Source organism: Lotus japonicus, chromosome 3, assembly GCF_012489685.1.
Source record: "Lotus japonicus ecotype B-129 chromosome 3, LjGifu_v1.2".
Taxonomy (NCBI): domain Eukaryota; kingdom Viridiplantae; phylum Streptophyta; class Magnoliopsida; order Fabales; family Fabaceae; genus Lotus; species Lotus japonicus.
In genome coordinates this window covers 1,604,716-1,618,053 of record NC_080043.1, presented here as the reverse complement: position 1 = coordinate 1,618,053, position 13,338 = coordinate 1,604,716, and the positions used below count along the sequence as shown (strand labels likewise).

At 35.0% G+C, this 13,338-nt stretch overlaps 2 protein-coding genes and 2 long non-coding RNA genes across 5 annotated transcripts; 1 reads left to right on the top strand and 3 right to left on the bottom strand.

The window, feature by feature from the left end:
* Positions 1 to 2,307: 2,307 nt before the first annotated feature.
* LOC130742444 (WAT1-related protein At1g25270-like) lies at positions 2,308 to 8,277 on the top strand. Of its 2 annotated transcripts, none has more exons than XM_057594553.1 (7): positions 2,308 to 2,669; positions 2,781 to 2,843; positions 3,468 to 3,536; positions 4,029 to 4,257; positions 4,606 to 4,767; positions 7,577 to 7,728; positions 7,807 to 8,277. In XM_057594553.1, the coding sequence occupies exons 1-7, from the start codon at positions 2,473 to 2,475 to the stop codon at positions 8,003 to 8,005; spliced, it is 1,071 nt and encodes a 356-aa protein (XP_057450536.1). In that variant the 5' UTR covers positions 2,308 to 2,472; the 3' UTR covers positions 8,006 to 8,277. The 2 variants fall into 2 exon arrangements, with proteins under 2 accessions (XP_057450536.1, XP_057450535.1); XM_057594552.1 differs by having other exon boundaries at positions 3,468 to 3,584.
* On the bottom strand, positions 2,529 to 7,582 carry LOC130742445 (uncharacterized). The gene is made up of 4 exons (XR_009021154.1): positions 6,799 to 7,582; positions 6,621 to 6,689; positions 4,116 to 4,282; positions 2,529 to 2,662 (listed from the first exon to the last, which is right to left on the bottom strand). It is a non-coding gene; the product is annotated as an uncharacterized LOC130742445 (long non-coding RNA).
* A 1-nt stretch (position 8,278) lies between the features above and the next one.
* Positions 8,279 to 9,794, bottom strand: LOC130742446 (uncharacterized). The gene is made up of 4 exons (XR_009021155.1): positions 9,659 to 9,794; positions 9,456 to 9,548; positions 8,479 to 8,532; positions 8,279 to 8,374 (listed from the first exon to the last, which is right to left on the bottom strand). It is a non-coding gene; the product is annotated as an uncharacterized LOC130742446 (long non-coding RNA).
* Positions 9,795 to 11,606: 1,812 nt separating this feature from the next.
* LOC130742823 (F-box/kelch-repeat protein At1g80440-like) lies at positions 11,607 to 13,218 on the bottom strand. The gene has a single exon (XM_057594923.1). The coding sequence runs from the start codon at positions 12,950 to 12,952 to the stop codon at positions 11,873 to 11,875; it is 1,080 nt and encodes a 359-aa protein (XP_057450906.1). The 5' UTR covers positions 12,953 to 13,218; the 3' UTR covers positions 11,607 to 11,872.
* Between the last annotated feature and the right edge of the window lie 120 nt (positions 13,219 to 13,338).

The following is a 13,338-nucleotide window of genomic DNA, read 5'->3' as shown; positions in this document are numbered from 1 at the left end:
AAATCAGTGGCTTCCTTGTCGGGTCCTTGATTCGAACATCTCTAGCTTGGCCAGGAGTTGGTAAGCGCGTTTACAGGTCTGGAGACAGGTCACCAGGGATCGCCTAGATTGGTTCAGTGGTTGCCAACGCTTCCGGGTAGTGTCGTTCTTAATGTGGATGGCAGCGTCCGGGATGTGCCTAGTCGTGGTGGATTAGGTGGTTGTTTCCGCAGCACTGAGGGGCAGTGGATGGGTGGTTTCTTTGGCTATCGAGATGATGCGTGTATTCTTCATCTTGAATTACCGGAAATCCATCAGGGCTTAACTCTTGCGTGGGAGCGAGGTTATCGAGTTGTTGAGTGTCAATCTGACTCTTTTGATGCTGTGAACCTTATTTTGTTTGTGCCTCCTTCCAGACATCTATATGCGTCTTTGATTTGGGATATTAAGGATCTCATATCTAGGACTTGGATGGTGAAGCTTCGTCATACTTTGCGTGAAGGGAATGCGTGCGCAGATTTTCTAGCTAAGCATGGCGCGAGTCAGAATGAAGCCTTGGTGATGGTTGAGCAGCCAGTGGCAGCCTTGGGTTTGCTTCTCCTTGCGGATGCAGCGGGTGTCTCCTTTGTGAGGCCTTAGTTTTTGTTTCTTTTAGTCGCTGTACCAAAAAAAAAAGAGTTTGTCAAGAAAGTCAGTGAGCTATAAAACTACTTATTTTTACTTCCAAACTATTTTTTTTTCTTTTTTCTCTTTTAGATAGTTTTCTTATTGGTAAAAAGTAACTTTTCAGAAAATAAACTAGGAGAAGAAACCGGTTTAATTACAAAGCAGCAAAAGTGATATCCAAGCCTAAGAAAAGTAAAGAAAGATGCTTGATATTTGATGAAGATAGAATGATCAATTGCAGTTTGTTTTGATAGTAAATTGAAAGAAGCAACAAAGACAATTGATCATGCCACCCTACACCCTCAGTTTGGGTGTAGCCCTTAGAAACCAAGTGATTCCTAAATTAGTCCTCCTCAGGGAACCCCAGACCCTTCACACTCCCAAACCATTATGTCCCCTAACTTTTACCACTTGAGCTAACATTTTGAGACTTAATTCAAATAGAGTAATTAATATAAAATAATTTGGATTTTAGTTACTTTTAAAACATAGAATAATTTATAGAACATGAATATAACTAATAGATTAATTACTTTTAAAAAATATTCAATTTAGAAAAATATTATTCATTCATTTTTCATTATCATACTCTATCATTGTCCGGTCCACCCAAATACGTAAATAGGATTAGAGTCTATCATAGTTATATCTTATCCTGCTCTTATACACTGAGGTGTTCATTAGATTGGTTCAGCCTGATGAAACCGAAAAATCAAACCAAACCTATTAAGTTTGTTTGGAGCTTTTCACTGTTCGGATTCAAATTGAACCATATCAAACCAATCCAAAACCGAGGATGATTGGTGCAGTTTATAAATTATAGATTTGAAAATTGAGGAACTGAAGAAAAAAATGTAATTATTTATTAAAAGGGCATAGTCACCAATTATGGTTTTGTTATGGTCCTTATGAATCTGTTTTCAGTATTCAAGTGAATGTTATTGACTTATACTGTATTTCTGTGGTTTGAGTTTTGGGTTTGTGTGAATTGATTGTGTAAAAAAATGACTGAAATTTCAAAAAAAAAAATCCCAAGTTCAATGAACCAAATAGAATCAAACTGTTCATCGTTGGTTTGATTTGGTACTGTTTTTAGATTTTTAATTTTTGCAGAAAACCAAACCGACTAAGTTTGATTAGTTCGGTTATTTTTTGTTTAAAATCAGTCTAAACCGAACCGTGAACACCTCTACTTATACAACTCTTTCGTTTTATTCTGTCTTAGTCTATCCTAACCTTCAAATTGACTCTTATATGAAAGATATATGTACAAAAGGCTGTGAAGATATAGATTTGTGCGAACAAATTGTTTTTTCTCTGTTTCTACTCATGTTCACCTATTTTTGTTCTAATATATTTGGCAATATTTTATAAAGGATCCATAGTGTTGGACTTCGAATGCATAAGTTAGATTATATAGTTGTGTTAACATTAGGATTTGGACCAGAAATTTCTTCAAGGGGCATTGGCTGACTGACTTGTGACAGCCCATCATCTAATATCTCTTTCTCCTTTCTCCAACATATATAACCTTGAACAAATACTCTACCCCTTGTAGTTTCAAGAGAACGTTGTCTTCTTGCCTTCGCTAACGACCAGACGAAGAAAAGGCATTTTAAAATGATGAAAAGAAAACAAAATTCCCCACTTGATCATACATAATTGAATCCAGACTCATTTCATGAGCACCAACATATATATAGAGGTTTCAGCACCAAAAAAATTGTAGAACATGAATATTGATCTCTAACACTAGCAAAGTAGAATTAATTTGGAAAATATAATCAGATCCTATATATAGCTAGCTAATATTGTTCATTCATCAACATGACATGCATTAGCAACAATATCATAGAAGGCTTTAAGCCTGCGTTTCTGATGGTGTTGGTTCGATTTTTGTATGCTGGGGTTAGCATCTTGTACAAATTGGTTGCAAATAATGGGATGAGTATGAGTGTTCTCTTGGCCTATCGTTACCTCTTTTCATCAGCTTTCATGATTCCTCTTGCCTACTTTGCTGAAAGGTAACATTTTTAACTGTAGTAACTACTTTAACAGTATCATATATAACATATATTTATTTGTTTTGAAAGAAAACTTCTTCCTTCCAAATGATGTTTCTAAATATGTTGCAGGAAGAGCAAGCCAAAGATCACAATGAAAGTGCTCTTTCAAGCATTTCTTTGTGGATTATTTGGGTAAGTTGAGCCGGTGTGTTTCACACAGCTTTTTTAACCATGGACCAAGGAAAACCTAGTTCACAAATTAAAATGACTTCCTTACAAATTAGTTTTAACACATAAAAAACATATATATATATATATATATATATATATATATATATATATATTCTATATTTTCTTTTGTAATGAGGATAAACATTGTTCACAAGTGAACATGCTTTTTAACATGAATCACTATAGATTTGTCTATATAATAACCAGAGCAAATTACATTTCACTAGCTACCTTCAAATTTTGCTCATATGACACTAAACTTCATTCTGCTAATGTCATGAGTATAATGAAGTTTAGTGTCATATGAGCAACCTTAAAGGTAGTGGAGTGTAATTCACTCTAACTATCACAATGATTAAAATGGAAAAGATGAGTTTGATTACTATGTAGCAGTATAAAAATGTTTTACACAATCATCAGAGTAGAATTAATCAATTTATTATGTCATAATTAACATTGAATTTAAAAACATTTAAAATAGAAACTAGAAAATAAAGAGGTTTGATTAGACGCGTGAGTAATATTTTCTACACTATCGGTGCATATAAATGAAATCCTTTTGACATTGTGTCATTGCAACATCAGGGCAACCATACAAGAGAATTTGTTTGTGGAAGCAGTGACTTGGGCAGGTGCGACATATCCTAGTGCCATGTATAACCTCATTCCTGCTATTACCTATATCTTAGCCGTCTGTTTTGGGTAGGCCATGTATTCTTCTCTATATTTCAATTTTCAAGTGAATAGTCATTTAATCCCTGAAAGATATAAGGTAGGTAACTTCCATCCCATGCTTAGGAAGTACGAAAAATAGGCTATGAAAGATTAAAATAAATTTCAATAGACTCTCAGATACTAAAATGAGTTGTTCTTTTTCATCTATAAAGGACTAAATTTGTCACTCTTTATCTTTCAGTGACTATTTTACTTATTTTCATCATTGAGTGACTAAGTTGACTCGCCTCACACTTTTAAGAAATAAAATGACTATTCACTTCTTTATGCCGTACCCCCATCAAACTCTTACTTTCATTTTACCAAATTATTACTATATCAAACCCTAACTTTCCCTAAGTTGTCTCATGCTATGGATCACTGATATTAACTGTATTGTACTCATTTTTATTCTACTTATGATTTTCTCAGGTTGGAAAGATTGAACATTGAAACAAAAACTGGGAAGGCCAAGGTGGTTGGCACTTTGATAGGAATTAGTGGAGCCATGATACTCACCTTCTACAAGAGCATTGAGATTCACCTCTGGCCAACAATTGTGAACCAGAGTAAGCCCAAAGATGTGGCTACCGGTCATGTTTGGGGCACATCTCTTGCTTTCGGAACTTGTATATCCTACTCTATATGGTTGATAATTCAGGTCACCTTCACTTCCTATATATAAACTGCAATAAGAAGTCTGAATTAGCAAGAGAAAATTGTACATGTGCATAGATACTGTAAAGGTTTTTTACACTATCAACAAATCAGATTTCAAAGATATGAAAAAAAACACATTTTTTGTTATTTAATCTATTGGATTAATGTGACTGGTTGATGCGTCAAATAAAATTTAACTCATTATAAATAGCAATATAGATATAACTTATTAGGCTAACACATATAACTCTTATACTATATTTCTAACTGGACTTGCAAGTTGCAATCACATATATGTATGAGTTTATAACATTAATCATGTCTATTAATGCTATTTTGTGTGTGGTAGGCTAGGATGAGTGCCAAGTTTCCTTGGCATTATACAAGTGCAGCTTTGATGTCAGTGATGGCATGCATTCAATCAACTATATTTGCTCTAGGCATGGAAAGAGATAATTGGAGCCAATGGAAGCTTGGCTGGAACATCGAACTTCTCACTGCACTCTATACGGTAACATGCTTTATAAATTTTTATTTTTGTCATTCATAGTTAAGGACAGTTCTATGGTTGACCAGGTTAAAAATTGGTTCACTTATGAACCATGTTTTTAAATTAACATGCAGTATATGTTATTGATAGAGAGAAATTTTCGATCAAGCAAGAACACTAGTTTCTAATCTAAGAGCTAAGCTAAAAGAAAGAGAGAAAAGCATTTGCATTTATTTTCTGGTGATCTCATTAAGCATGCAGAAAACAATTACAATTTATAGTTAGGATAAAACCCTTAAACAGAGGAGAATCATACATACAAGTAGCAATCATCCAAATACTTGGAACACTCAAAAAATAAAGGATTTACAAAGGGAAAGGAGTCCACCCGGAACTGATGAACTCGTAATGAAAAAGTGAGTCAATGAAAACGGATTTTTGGTTGGAAATGAGTTTGAAGAGATTGCTCTAGTAGAAAAATAACTAAACATGGAAAATAAAAATAACTAGACATAGTTATCCATCCACTTTGGGCCTAATATACCCAATTAATGATAACCCAACAATATAGGAGCTATCAAGTATTTACAACATGTTCCTTACGTGCTAAAACTAATTCGTAGAGAAGTTCTTCTAACTTATGAACCATGTTTTTATTGGTTGACATAGGCAAAGCTCATGTTTTAAGTACATAATTATTATACCTTTTCACTTGATGTGTGTTGTAGTTCCTTAAAACTAGATGGTAACCCCGCGCGGGCGGATGTTAATTTAGTAACATTTTAAATCTTGATGAACGTGTTGTATAATTTTAATTTATTAAATGCAATCATGCAATCTTTGAAATGTATATAGAATATGAGAAAAGTTTAACAATGAATGGACAAATGTTGATAAGATGAAAGGTAGTGAAGATGTTCCTTTTGATGAAGTTAGTGATGAAGTTAGTGGAGGGAATCAAAAGGAACTAATTTGTGTTCATTATTATTGTTTGTGTGTTAGTTAAGCCAAATCAAGCACAAAAATTAACAACTTGTCATTAGCTTCTTAAGTAGTGAGCTCCAAGGAATTATATATATATATGCATTGTTAATGTGATAGAATAAGTACTTAAAATCACTTCTTTTTGTTCTTTTTGCTCCAAGGACTAAGTAGTGTCCCAAAGTTTCTAACTATGTTAAACAATCATTAGCTCTTAAGTAGTGAGCTCCAATGAATTATATATATATATATATATATATATATAAATATATAAACACACACACAATATGCATTGTTAACAACTTGTCTAAGTTCTGCAAAAAAAAAAAAAACAACTTGTCTTAGTTGTGATAGAATAAGTACTTAAAATGACTTCTTTTTGTTCTTCATGTGATAAAAGGTCATTTCTTCCTAAATTAGGCACCTAATCTCTCTTTCTTTCTCTCTATATATATGTGTGTGTTAGAATTCACAAAAAGGGCATGCTTACAACTTTTTTATAATTATTTTCAATACTCGAATTAATTTTGAAAAGAAGCTCTGAGTGACATAATTAATTATGCATTGTTCATTTCTAGAATATTGACAGTTGTTTTTTTCCTTTCACATATGTTTATAGTTGATAACATTAATAATATCAACTAACAAAAAAAAAGTAGTCTAATCACATTCAATCTTCATATATAGGTATGTAGTTGTTGTAAATGGATGAAAAAAGAGCAAAATAGCATAAGCAGTTGTATGATCCACTCTAGTCTATTATGCACACGACACTCCTCAAAAGAGCTTCTTTCATAAAATTTCTTTTCTTTTTTTGAGTTTAATTAGATAAAGGGAACCTAAAAACTAATGTGAAGAATGAAGAAAAATCATGGTAGAGGAAACAAACAAACCTGTGAGTAGAACCTTCAACTATAACTTTTCCTTCAAAAATAAGGTCTTCATAATTTCTATAGGAGCAACTGAAAAATCCAAACAACACGCAACTGTTTGCTTGTTACAATTCACAATTGAATTTGTATCATAGAAAATAAATCATAACAGAAATTTATCTTCAGAGACGACAATGACCTTGCTAAGGGTGTTGTTGAAGTCCTTGATGTTCTGATTTTTGTAGGTTCGTAAGAGTAGAAACATAATTCACGCCATTAACACATGATGCGTTTGACATTCTCCAAGTGGCTGCCACTTTTCAAATGGACCTCCATTTTTTTGTGTCCAATTGAATTATCATATCAAGGAAAAAATCTAGAGAGAAAATGATAATGTTTTGGGTACATCACTTGCCTTTAGTAATCTTTTATATGCTTTTAATCTTTACCCGTTTCTTTTCATTTATGTCATTAATTCAAGCGTTTCAAGTGGCTGAAGATGATTTGCTGGCGCTGCCGCTCTTGAGAATTAGAATTAAATTAACATAAAAGTAGAAATGGAATCTTGAGAATTGAACGTATAGAATAGAAATGAATGTCCCAAAAGAAGAATGACTGAGAATAGTTATAGAAGAAAATTAGTTTATGCTTAAACCGAAAGTCCAGTAACGTAAAGCAGTGGGTTGGGCATGTCAGGTGAAAAAATATGAAGTTAAGTAAAATGGAATAGAGAGAGAGAGAGAGGTGAGTGAAAGGGAATTGATACTTAAGACTTGAGAGGTGCAAAGGCTTCTTAATGCATAGAGTGTGACATGTCAGCAAAAATACATAGGTGGCAAGGTAAGAAGAGCTGAATTGTCATTCTAACAATGCGCGCTTCACAATTACTATATTATAATAGATTGAGCCTACATCCTAAGTTTTCATAAATTTCAAGTAATTGACATGTGTATGATGGGTTAATTGATTTGTATCAGGGTGTTGTAGCCTCTGGGGTAGTTTGGGTTCTCATGGCGTGGTGTTTACGCTTAAAGGGACCACTTTATGCATCCGCTTTCAACCCCCTGCTCCTCGTTATAGTGGCCATTGCAGGTTCTCTGTTCTTAGAGGAAAAGCTCTATTTGGGAAGGTACAAGCATTAACTAATATCATTAATTTGTTATGCTTTTTTTGTTATTAACTGTTATTTTTTTCTTCTAAATTACAGCATCATAGGATCAATATTGATTGTGCTTGGGCTATACATTGTCTTGTGGGGTAAAGGTAAAGAATTAAAGAGCCATATGGAGCAAAAGCATAAAAATGACTCAGTTGAAGTTGAACCATTGGAGATAGTTACCACAAAGCAAATAGATGGTAAAAATGTTGATATTGATGGCAATGACTTGAAGTGTGGTACTTCTTGATGGAAAATCATCATTAAAAACAATTGAAGAAAAGAAAAGAAACTGAAGGAAACAAATATATCTCATCAGAGGAGACATATTTGATCAGGATTAAGTTATAAACTAAGACTTATACCCATTCTTTCGCGGTGGTTGATGTTTATGGACTTATATATGGCATTCATCAATGGAACAAACAGTAGAAAATTGATGATTGAAGAAGGAAATTCCATTGCAAGACTTGTACTAGATCGTTATTGTGTCATTTGCCATAAATATTTTTTTATGAAAAATGTTAGATCATTAGTTTTGGGGATAATTGGTTCATGAAATTCTACAACTTGCAACATCAAAACAAGAACGTGAGAAACACTATCCAACAACACTGACCTGCAAATGCCAAGATGATAAACCGTGAGGGCGTCATGCAATCTTCCCTTGGATTCATAAAAACACACCGACCACACATAAAGTGAAGCATTGTTGGCACTTACATTTCTTTTCAGCACTTCTTTAAAAACAAAATCAGAACCAGAACTGACTCCCATCTGCATAGAAATACCAACAGAACCAAGTTAAGCTCATTCCAAAGTGCCTCAAAGAAGCAACATTCATCATCACATCCCAGCCTGCATACCACTGCAACAACTTAATGGTATGTTCTGTAATATAGACTACTTGCCTAGCGCGGTCGGTGAGATTATTTAGACCCCATCTCAGATTCATAAAGGAATTTGCATTGAATTTGAGGGAAACAAATGGGGTATAATGGTCCCTACCTGTTTTCTAGAGCGGTTGGAAAACTTGGGAATAGGCCAGATTTCAACTTTAAAATCTTGCCCCTATATCCTTTTATCCAGAAGATTGGAAAAATTTAGGAAGTTCAAATCTCAACGTGAAGCGAAATAGATTGAAGGAAAAAACTGCTTCATCTTAGTTGTGTGAGGGAGACCTATATGATTCATATATTTAACCAGACAGAGTAGTGGATAAATGATGGGAGAAGGAAGTGTCCTAGCAAGACTTGTATTAGATCATTGTGTCATTTGCAACTCTCTATAGTTTTTAGGTAAAAACTGTACCAAGCTTTGAGTTTCATAAAGTTTTAAGTCACAGTTGGTGGTCTTAATTTGATTCTTGTTATTCTACTTCTTGTTTTGAAGTGTAAAGTGACTATGTAAGAAGCTGGCATGCTTGTTGTAAGATATGGTTAATTAATGTTTTAATTTGTGTAGAAGAAAACAATCTTGTCGATGCTTATGTGATTAATCATTATATCTTCAGAAGTTTATGTTGAAGATTTCAAAGGTATAGTTTTTATTCATCAAAATCATTAGAACAGAGAGTCAAAATTCAAAGGCAATAAAATATATGAACCAAAGAAGAGACACTACACAAACAAAAGGTTCAAAATCAAAAGGAAGTGTCATCACCGAAAGATTAAATAAAATGAAAAAAAAAAGCTTCGCACTTTTGATCATCAACCCAGAACCAGTCTTATGTCAGTTATACTGATAGCTGTAACTTGTACACATATTTGCCTTCTGATTCTGCAACTCAATTCCTGCAATGCAAAAGAAAAATGTAACAAGAATAATATACTTGTGATTGTTAGCTACTTAGCTAGTAAAACTTGTAATAACTTGCAGAAGAAGTTGAGTCACCTTCAATTACCTTCAATCTAAGCACATTGAGCCATTCAATCATTGTGTTGTACAAGGACAGTTGAGATTCCGGAGCTCATTGAGGCATTTGTCACCGGAGCTGAGAAAACATATGGCGGCTCTCCGGCGTGATTGACATCGGAAACTCCGAAAGAGTGAGAGAAGAGAAGGTAAAGTTAGTGGACTTTGCTACTTATTGGGAATAAAATAATGTAAATAATTAATTATGGATATTTTTCTAAAATAATATTAAGGCACTTAATTCTCCATAATTAAGAAAAGTAGTTTTTTTAACATAATTAAGAAAAGTAGTTAGTTTAAAAAAGAGAAAAATAGCTAGTAAGAATAAATTAGTAGTTCTTTTTAATGATTTTCTTAAATTATCGTCTTCGAAATTCTCTCTCATTCGTTCATGATGTTCCATTATCTCTAAATGATACTGGTCTTGGAAATAAAGTAAATTTTTATAAAGTGGAAAAATTCTTGTAATGTTAAGTATTAAACATAAGGGTAAGAATGAAAAAAAAAAGAAATAATCAACGCTTTATAAATATTGTAAAGTGACTTATATTTTAGAAGAAAATAAACTCATAAAAAGTTACTTAGAATAAGGACAAAGAGATATGAATAGTTTAAGCTTATATTAAAGGATTGATAGCTAGGTGATATAGGGTTCAATTTTTATCGCCCTCATTATTCTGATTAAAAGTAGAATTTCAACACATAATAGATAGATATATGCATTGTCTACTGCTTCAAACCTAAGTGAGCTCTTGAGTCAAAGATGTGTTAGAAACATAAAATTAAAATCATTCAAGATCCTACAATGCTTTTGAAATAATTGGTCATTGGCATATCACTTAGAAATGTAACATATCATAGGACGAATGATATTAAAAAACTAAACAATATTTATTGAGATTAATTTCTCTGCACTGACAGTGTAAATACATTTTACACAATCATTCAATTACATTCCTTCACTTTGCTAGCTCACAATTAATTTAAAATTCAATAATATTGAAAACGGGAAATGGAAGGTTGTGGAAGGTTGTGAATGGATAATTGCATTTAAATTAATCTCATATTCATTTTCATTCTCTTAAATTAAGTAAATACTTTTTTTTCCTCGCTTCGAACGACTAACAACAGGGAAAAACAAGCTAAGGAACATGGACCATAAAAACCATAACATACTCCATGTTTTTTTTTTACAAGAGGAAAAAATAACATACTCCATGTGAAGATACTGAACTTCTAGAAACTTATTTAAATTTCCTTTATAAAATTAAATAATTTATTTGCATACGTCCTAGTCTCTAGATAAGTCTGTTAATTAGTGGTATAGGAACATGGACCATAAAGGCATAAACCATAACATACTCCATGTGAAGATACTTAATTAGTAAAACGTTCAAGCACCACCATAAAAACAAGTAAGAAAGGGACAATACTCCGCACCTATCTGACTCCAATGAAATTGTCAGTAGTTTTAGTGTTAGATTTTTTTACATACTCAACATAGGTTCTCAAAGTTTTATTGAAATTTACATCTTTTATGCCAATTTCATACTAATTTTATCAGTAATGTTGTGTGTTTACAGCCTTATCATGTCTATCTCTTTATCTCTTATTGTTTTCAAAAAATTTGTGGTGTTCCACATATTGGTGTCATCTCATGTCATATCATATTCTTGATTGGTACATGGGACCAAAGAATTTGAAAAGGATAGACTAGTTTTCCATTTCAAGCAAACCGTTAATGAAGTTCAAGCACATGCTCTCATCTCATGTAATTTTCTCCTTCCGTGTACGCAATTTTCCTTTAATATTTCAACATCTGTTCATTTTACCTCCTTTCAAAGAAGTGAGCACTCTGGATACAGATTTCACATTCCACACAACTCTTTGAATAATTAAAGCAAAATACTCTAATTCTCAGGAACAAGCAAGGCAACTAGAGAAACAAAAATGTTGCTTCATAGTTCATATATACACAAACAGAGTGCTATAGGATACAAAAACTAAGTCCTATATCCTCCAAACACAAGAGGTAGCATGGTGATTGCTCATCTCATCTTTCAACCACGAGTCAGACAATTCGGTCATCAATCATTGTAATGAAGCACATCTCGTGGCCAATGTTTAACGCTTGATGCCATCAAGCATCCGCGATGAGAGAATTAACACTTTTGTCGGCATGTCGGCCAAATTCACCTTCATCTTATATCTCCAAAAGGCAGTAAGATTGAACATGGCCCGTGTAGTCTTGTGGGCTCACAAGTTTAGCCCATTTACCACTCTTCAGATCCAACAAAAAGCCCATATGAGGCTCCCCAAACCCACTGGACCCAATCAACAACAATGACCTTTCCCACGCTCCCATGCACGCAACATTTCGAATCTCACTCGGCACCTTCGCCACCGTCTGCCACGTGTTCCCCTGCAACGCCACCACGTCACCACCTCTACACATATACATTGCATCACCACCGTCCAAGCAAGTCCTCGGACACGTGCCGCAATCCAGAAACTCCTCCTCCACCGGACCCCACTGCCACGTGTCAACATCAAACTCCTCCGCACTCCGCTCAAACCGCCCCTGCATCTCCGTGCAGTAGCCGCCAACAACCCGGAGCTTCCCGGCGCCGCCGCGGAACACCGCCTTGCACTCGTCGCGCTCCCTCGCCATGTCAGGAAGCGGGACCCACTCGTCGTTTGCCACGTCATATGCTAACGCGGATTTGAGCGCGTTCTTCTCCTCGTCGTGTCCGCCAGCAACGTAGACCGTTCGATCTTGATCCGACGTGCACGCGAAGAATGTGCGGGGCCCACCAGGCATGTCGGCCCCACGTCGCCACGTGGCGGATAGAAAATTGTAGATGAACACGGAATTCGAGGCTTTCCATGACTCCGGGTCCCACCCGCCCATGACAACAAGTTCATACCCGACACCCGCGATCTGGCAGAACATGGGTAGACCCGAGCCCGAGTCGAATTCGGGTGGCATGGTTAACTCGCTCCAGTTACCGGTTTCCGGTTCAAACACGCTGAGCCGGTAAACCGGGTTCGTTGTAGCTTTTACTAGCAAACCACCGCATGTGTCTGAATCGAACCGGGCTTGAGCCGTGACAAGGATTTTCTGTGTGTTTCCGGTGACCCTCCGCCGCCGGCGAAACTCCGGTGACTGAATCTCCGTGTTCCACCCTTTACACGCGGCGGTGACGGCTGGAAACTGCTCGTATGAAACCCGGATTAGACAGTCCCGGGCTACATCCTCTGGAAGACCTGAAATCAACTCCATGGTAGCAGAAAACAACAACACTTGAATTGACAAAGACAATCAAAAGGGTGTATGTATATATTTAGCTGAATCAGTGAATACCCATGAACCTTAAATATGAAATCACAAAAAGTTGATTGATGGGGTGTTTGTGTTTGTGTTTGTGTTTCTGGTTTTACAAAGCTTTGGTAGCTAGAAGAGTGAAGAGAATAAGAGATTTTTTGAGGTTTATGAAGAAGGTTTGATTGAAAGGAAGTGTTATATAGAGAAAGTGGATATGGGATGATGTGTATTGGAGATAAGTTTTGAATTATTTAAAGGACAGAAAATAAAATAAAAAATTGGGTGTTCTAGAAGGTTTTGAGAATCGATACTGGCAAAGACAAATGGGACAACTAGGGTAGAGC

Bases quoted from the DNA above. Each gene is read 5' to 3' on its own strand.
- LOC130742823 (XM_057594923.1), bottom strand. From the start codon at position 12,952: ATGGAGTTGATTTCAGGTCTTCCAGAGGATGTAGCCCGGGACTGTCTA.
- LOC130742444 (XM_057594552.1), top strand. From the start codon at position 2,473: ATGACATGCATTAGCAACAATATCATAGAAGGCTTTAAGCCTGCGTTT. The intron at 2,670-2,780 runs GTAACATTTTTA...AATATGTTGCAG, and splicing joins CTTGCCTACTTTGCTGAAAG to GAAGAGCAAGCCAAAGATCA. The intron at 2,844-3,467 runs GTAAGTTGAGCC...TTGCAACATCAG, and splicing joins TTTCTTTGTGGATTATTTGG to GGCAACCATACAAGAGAATT.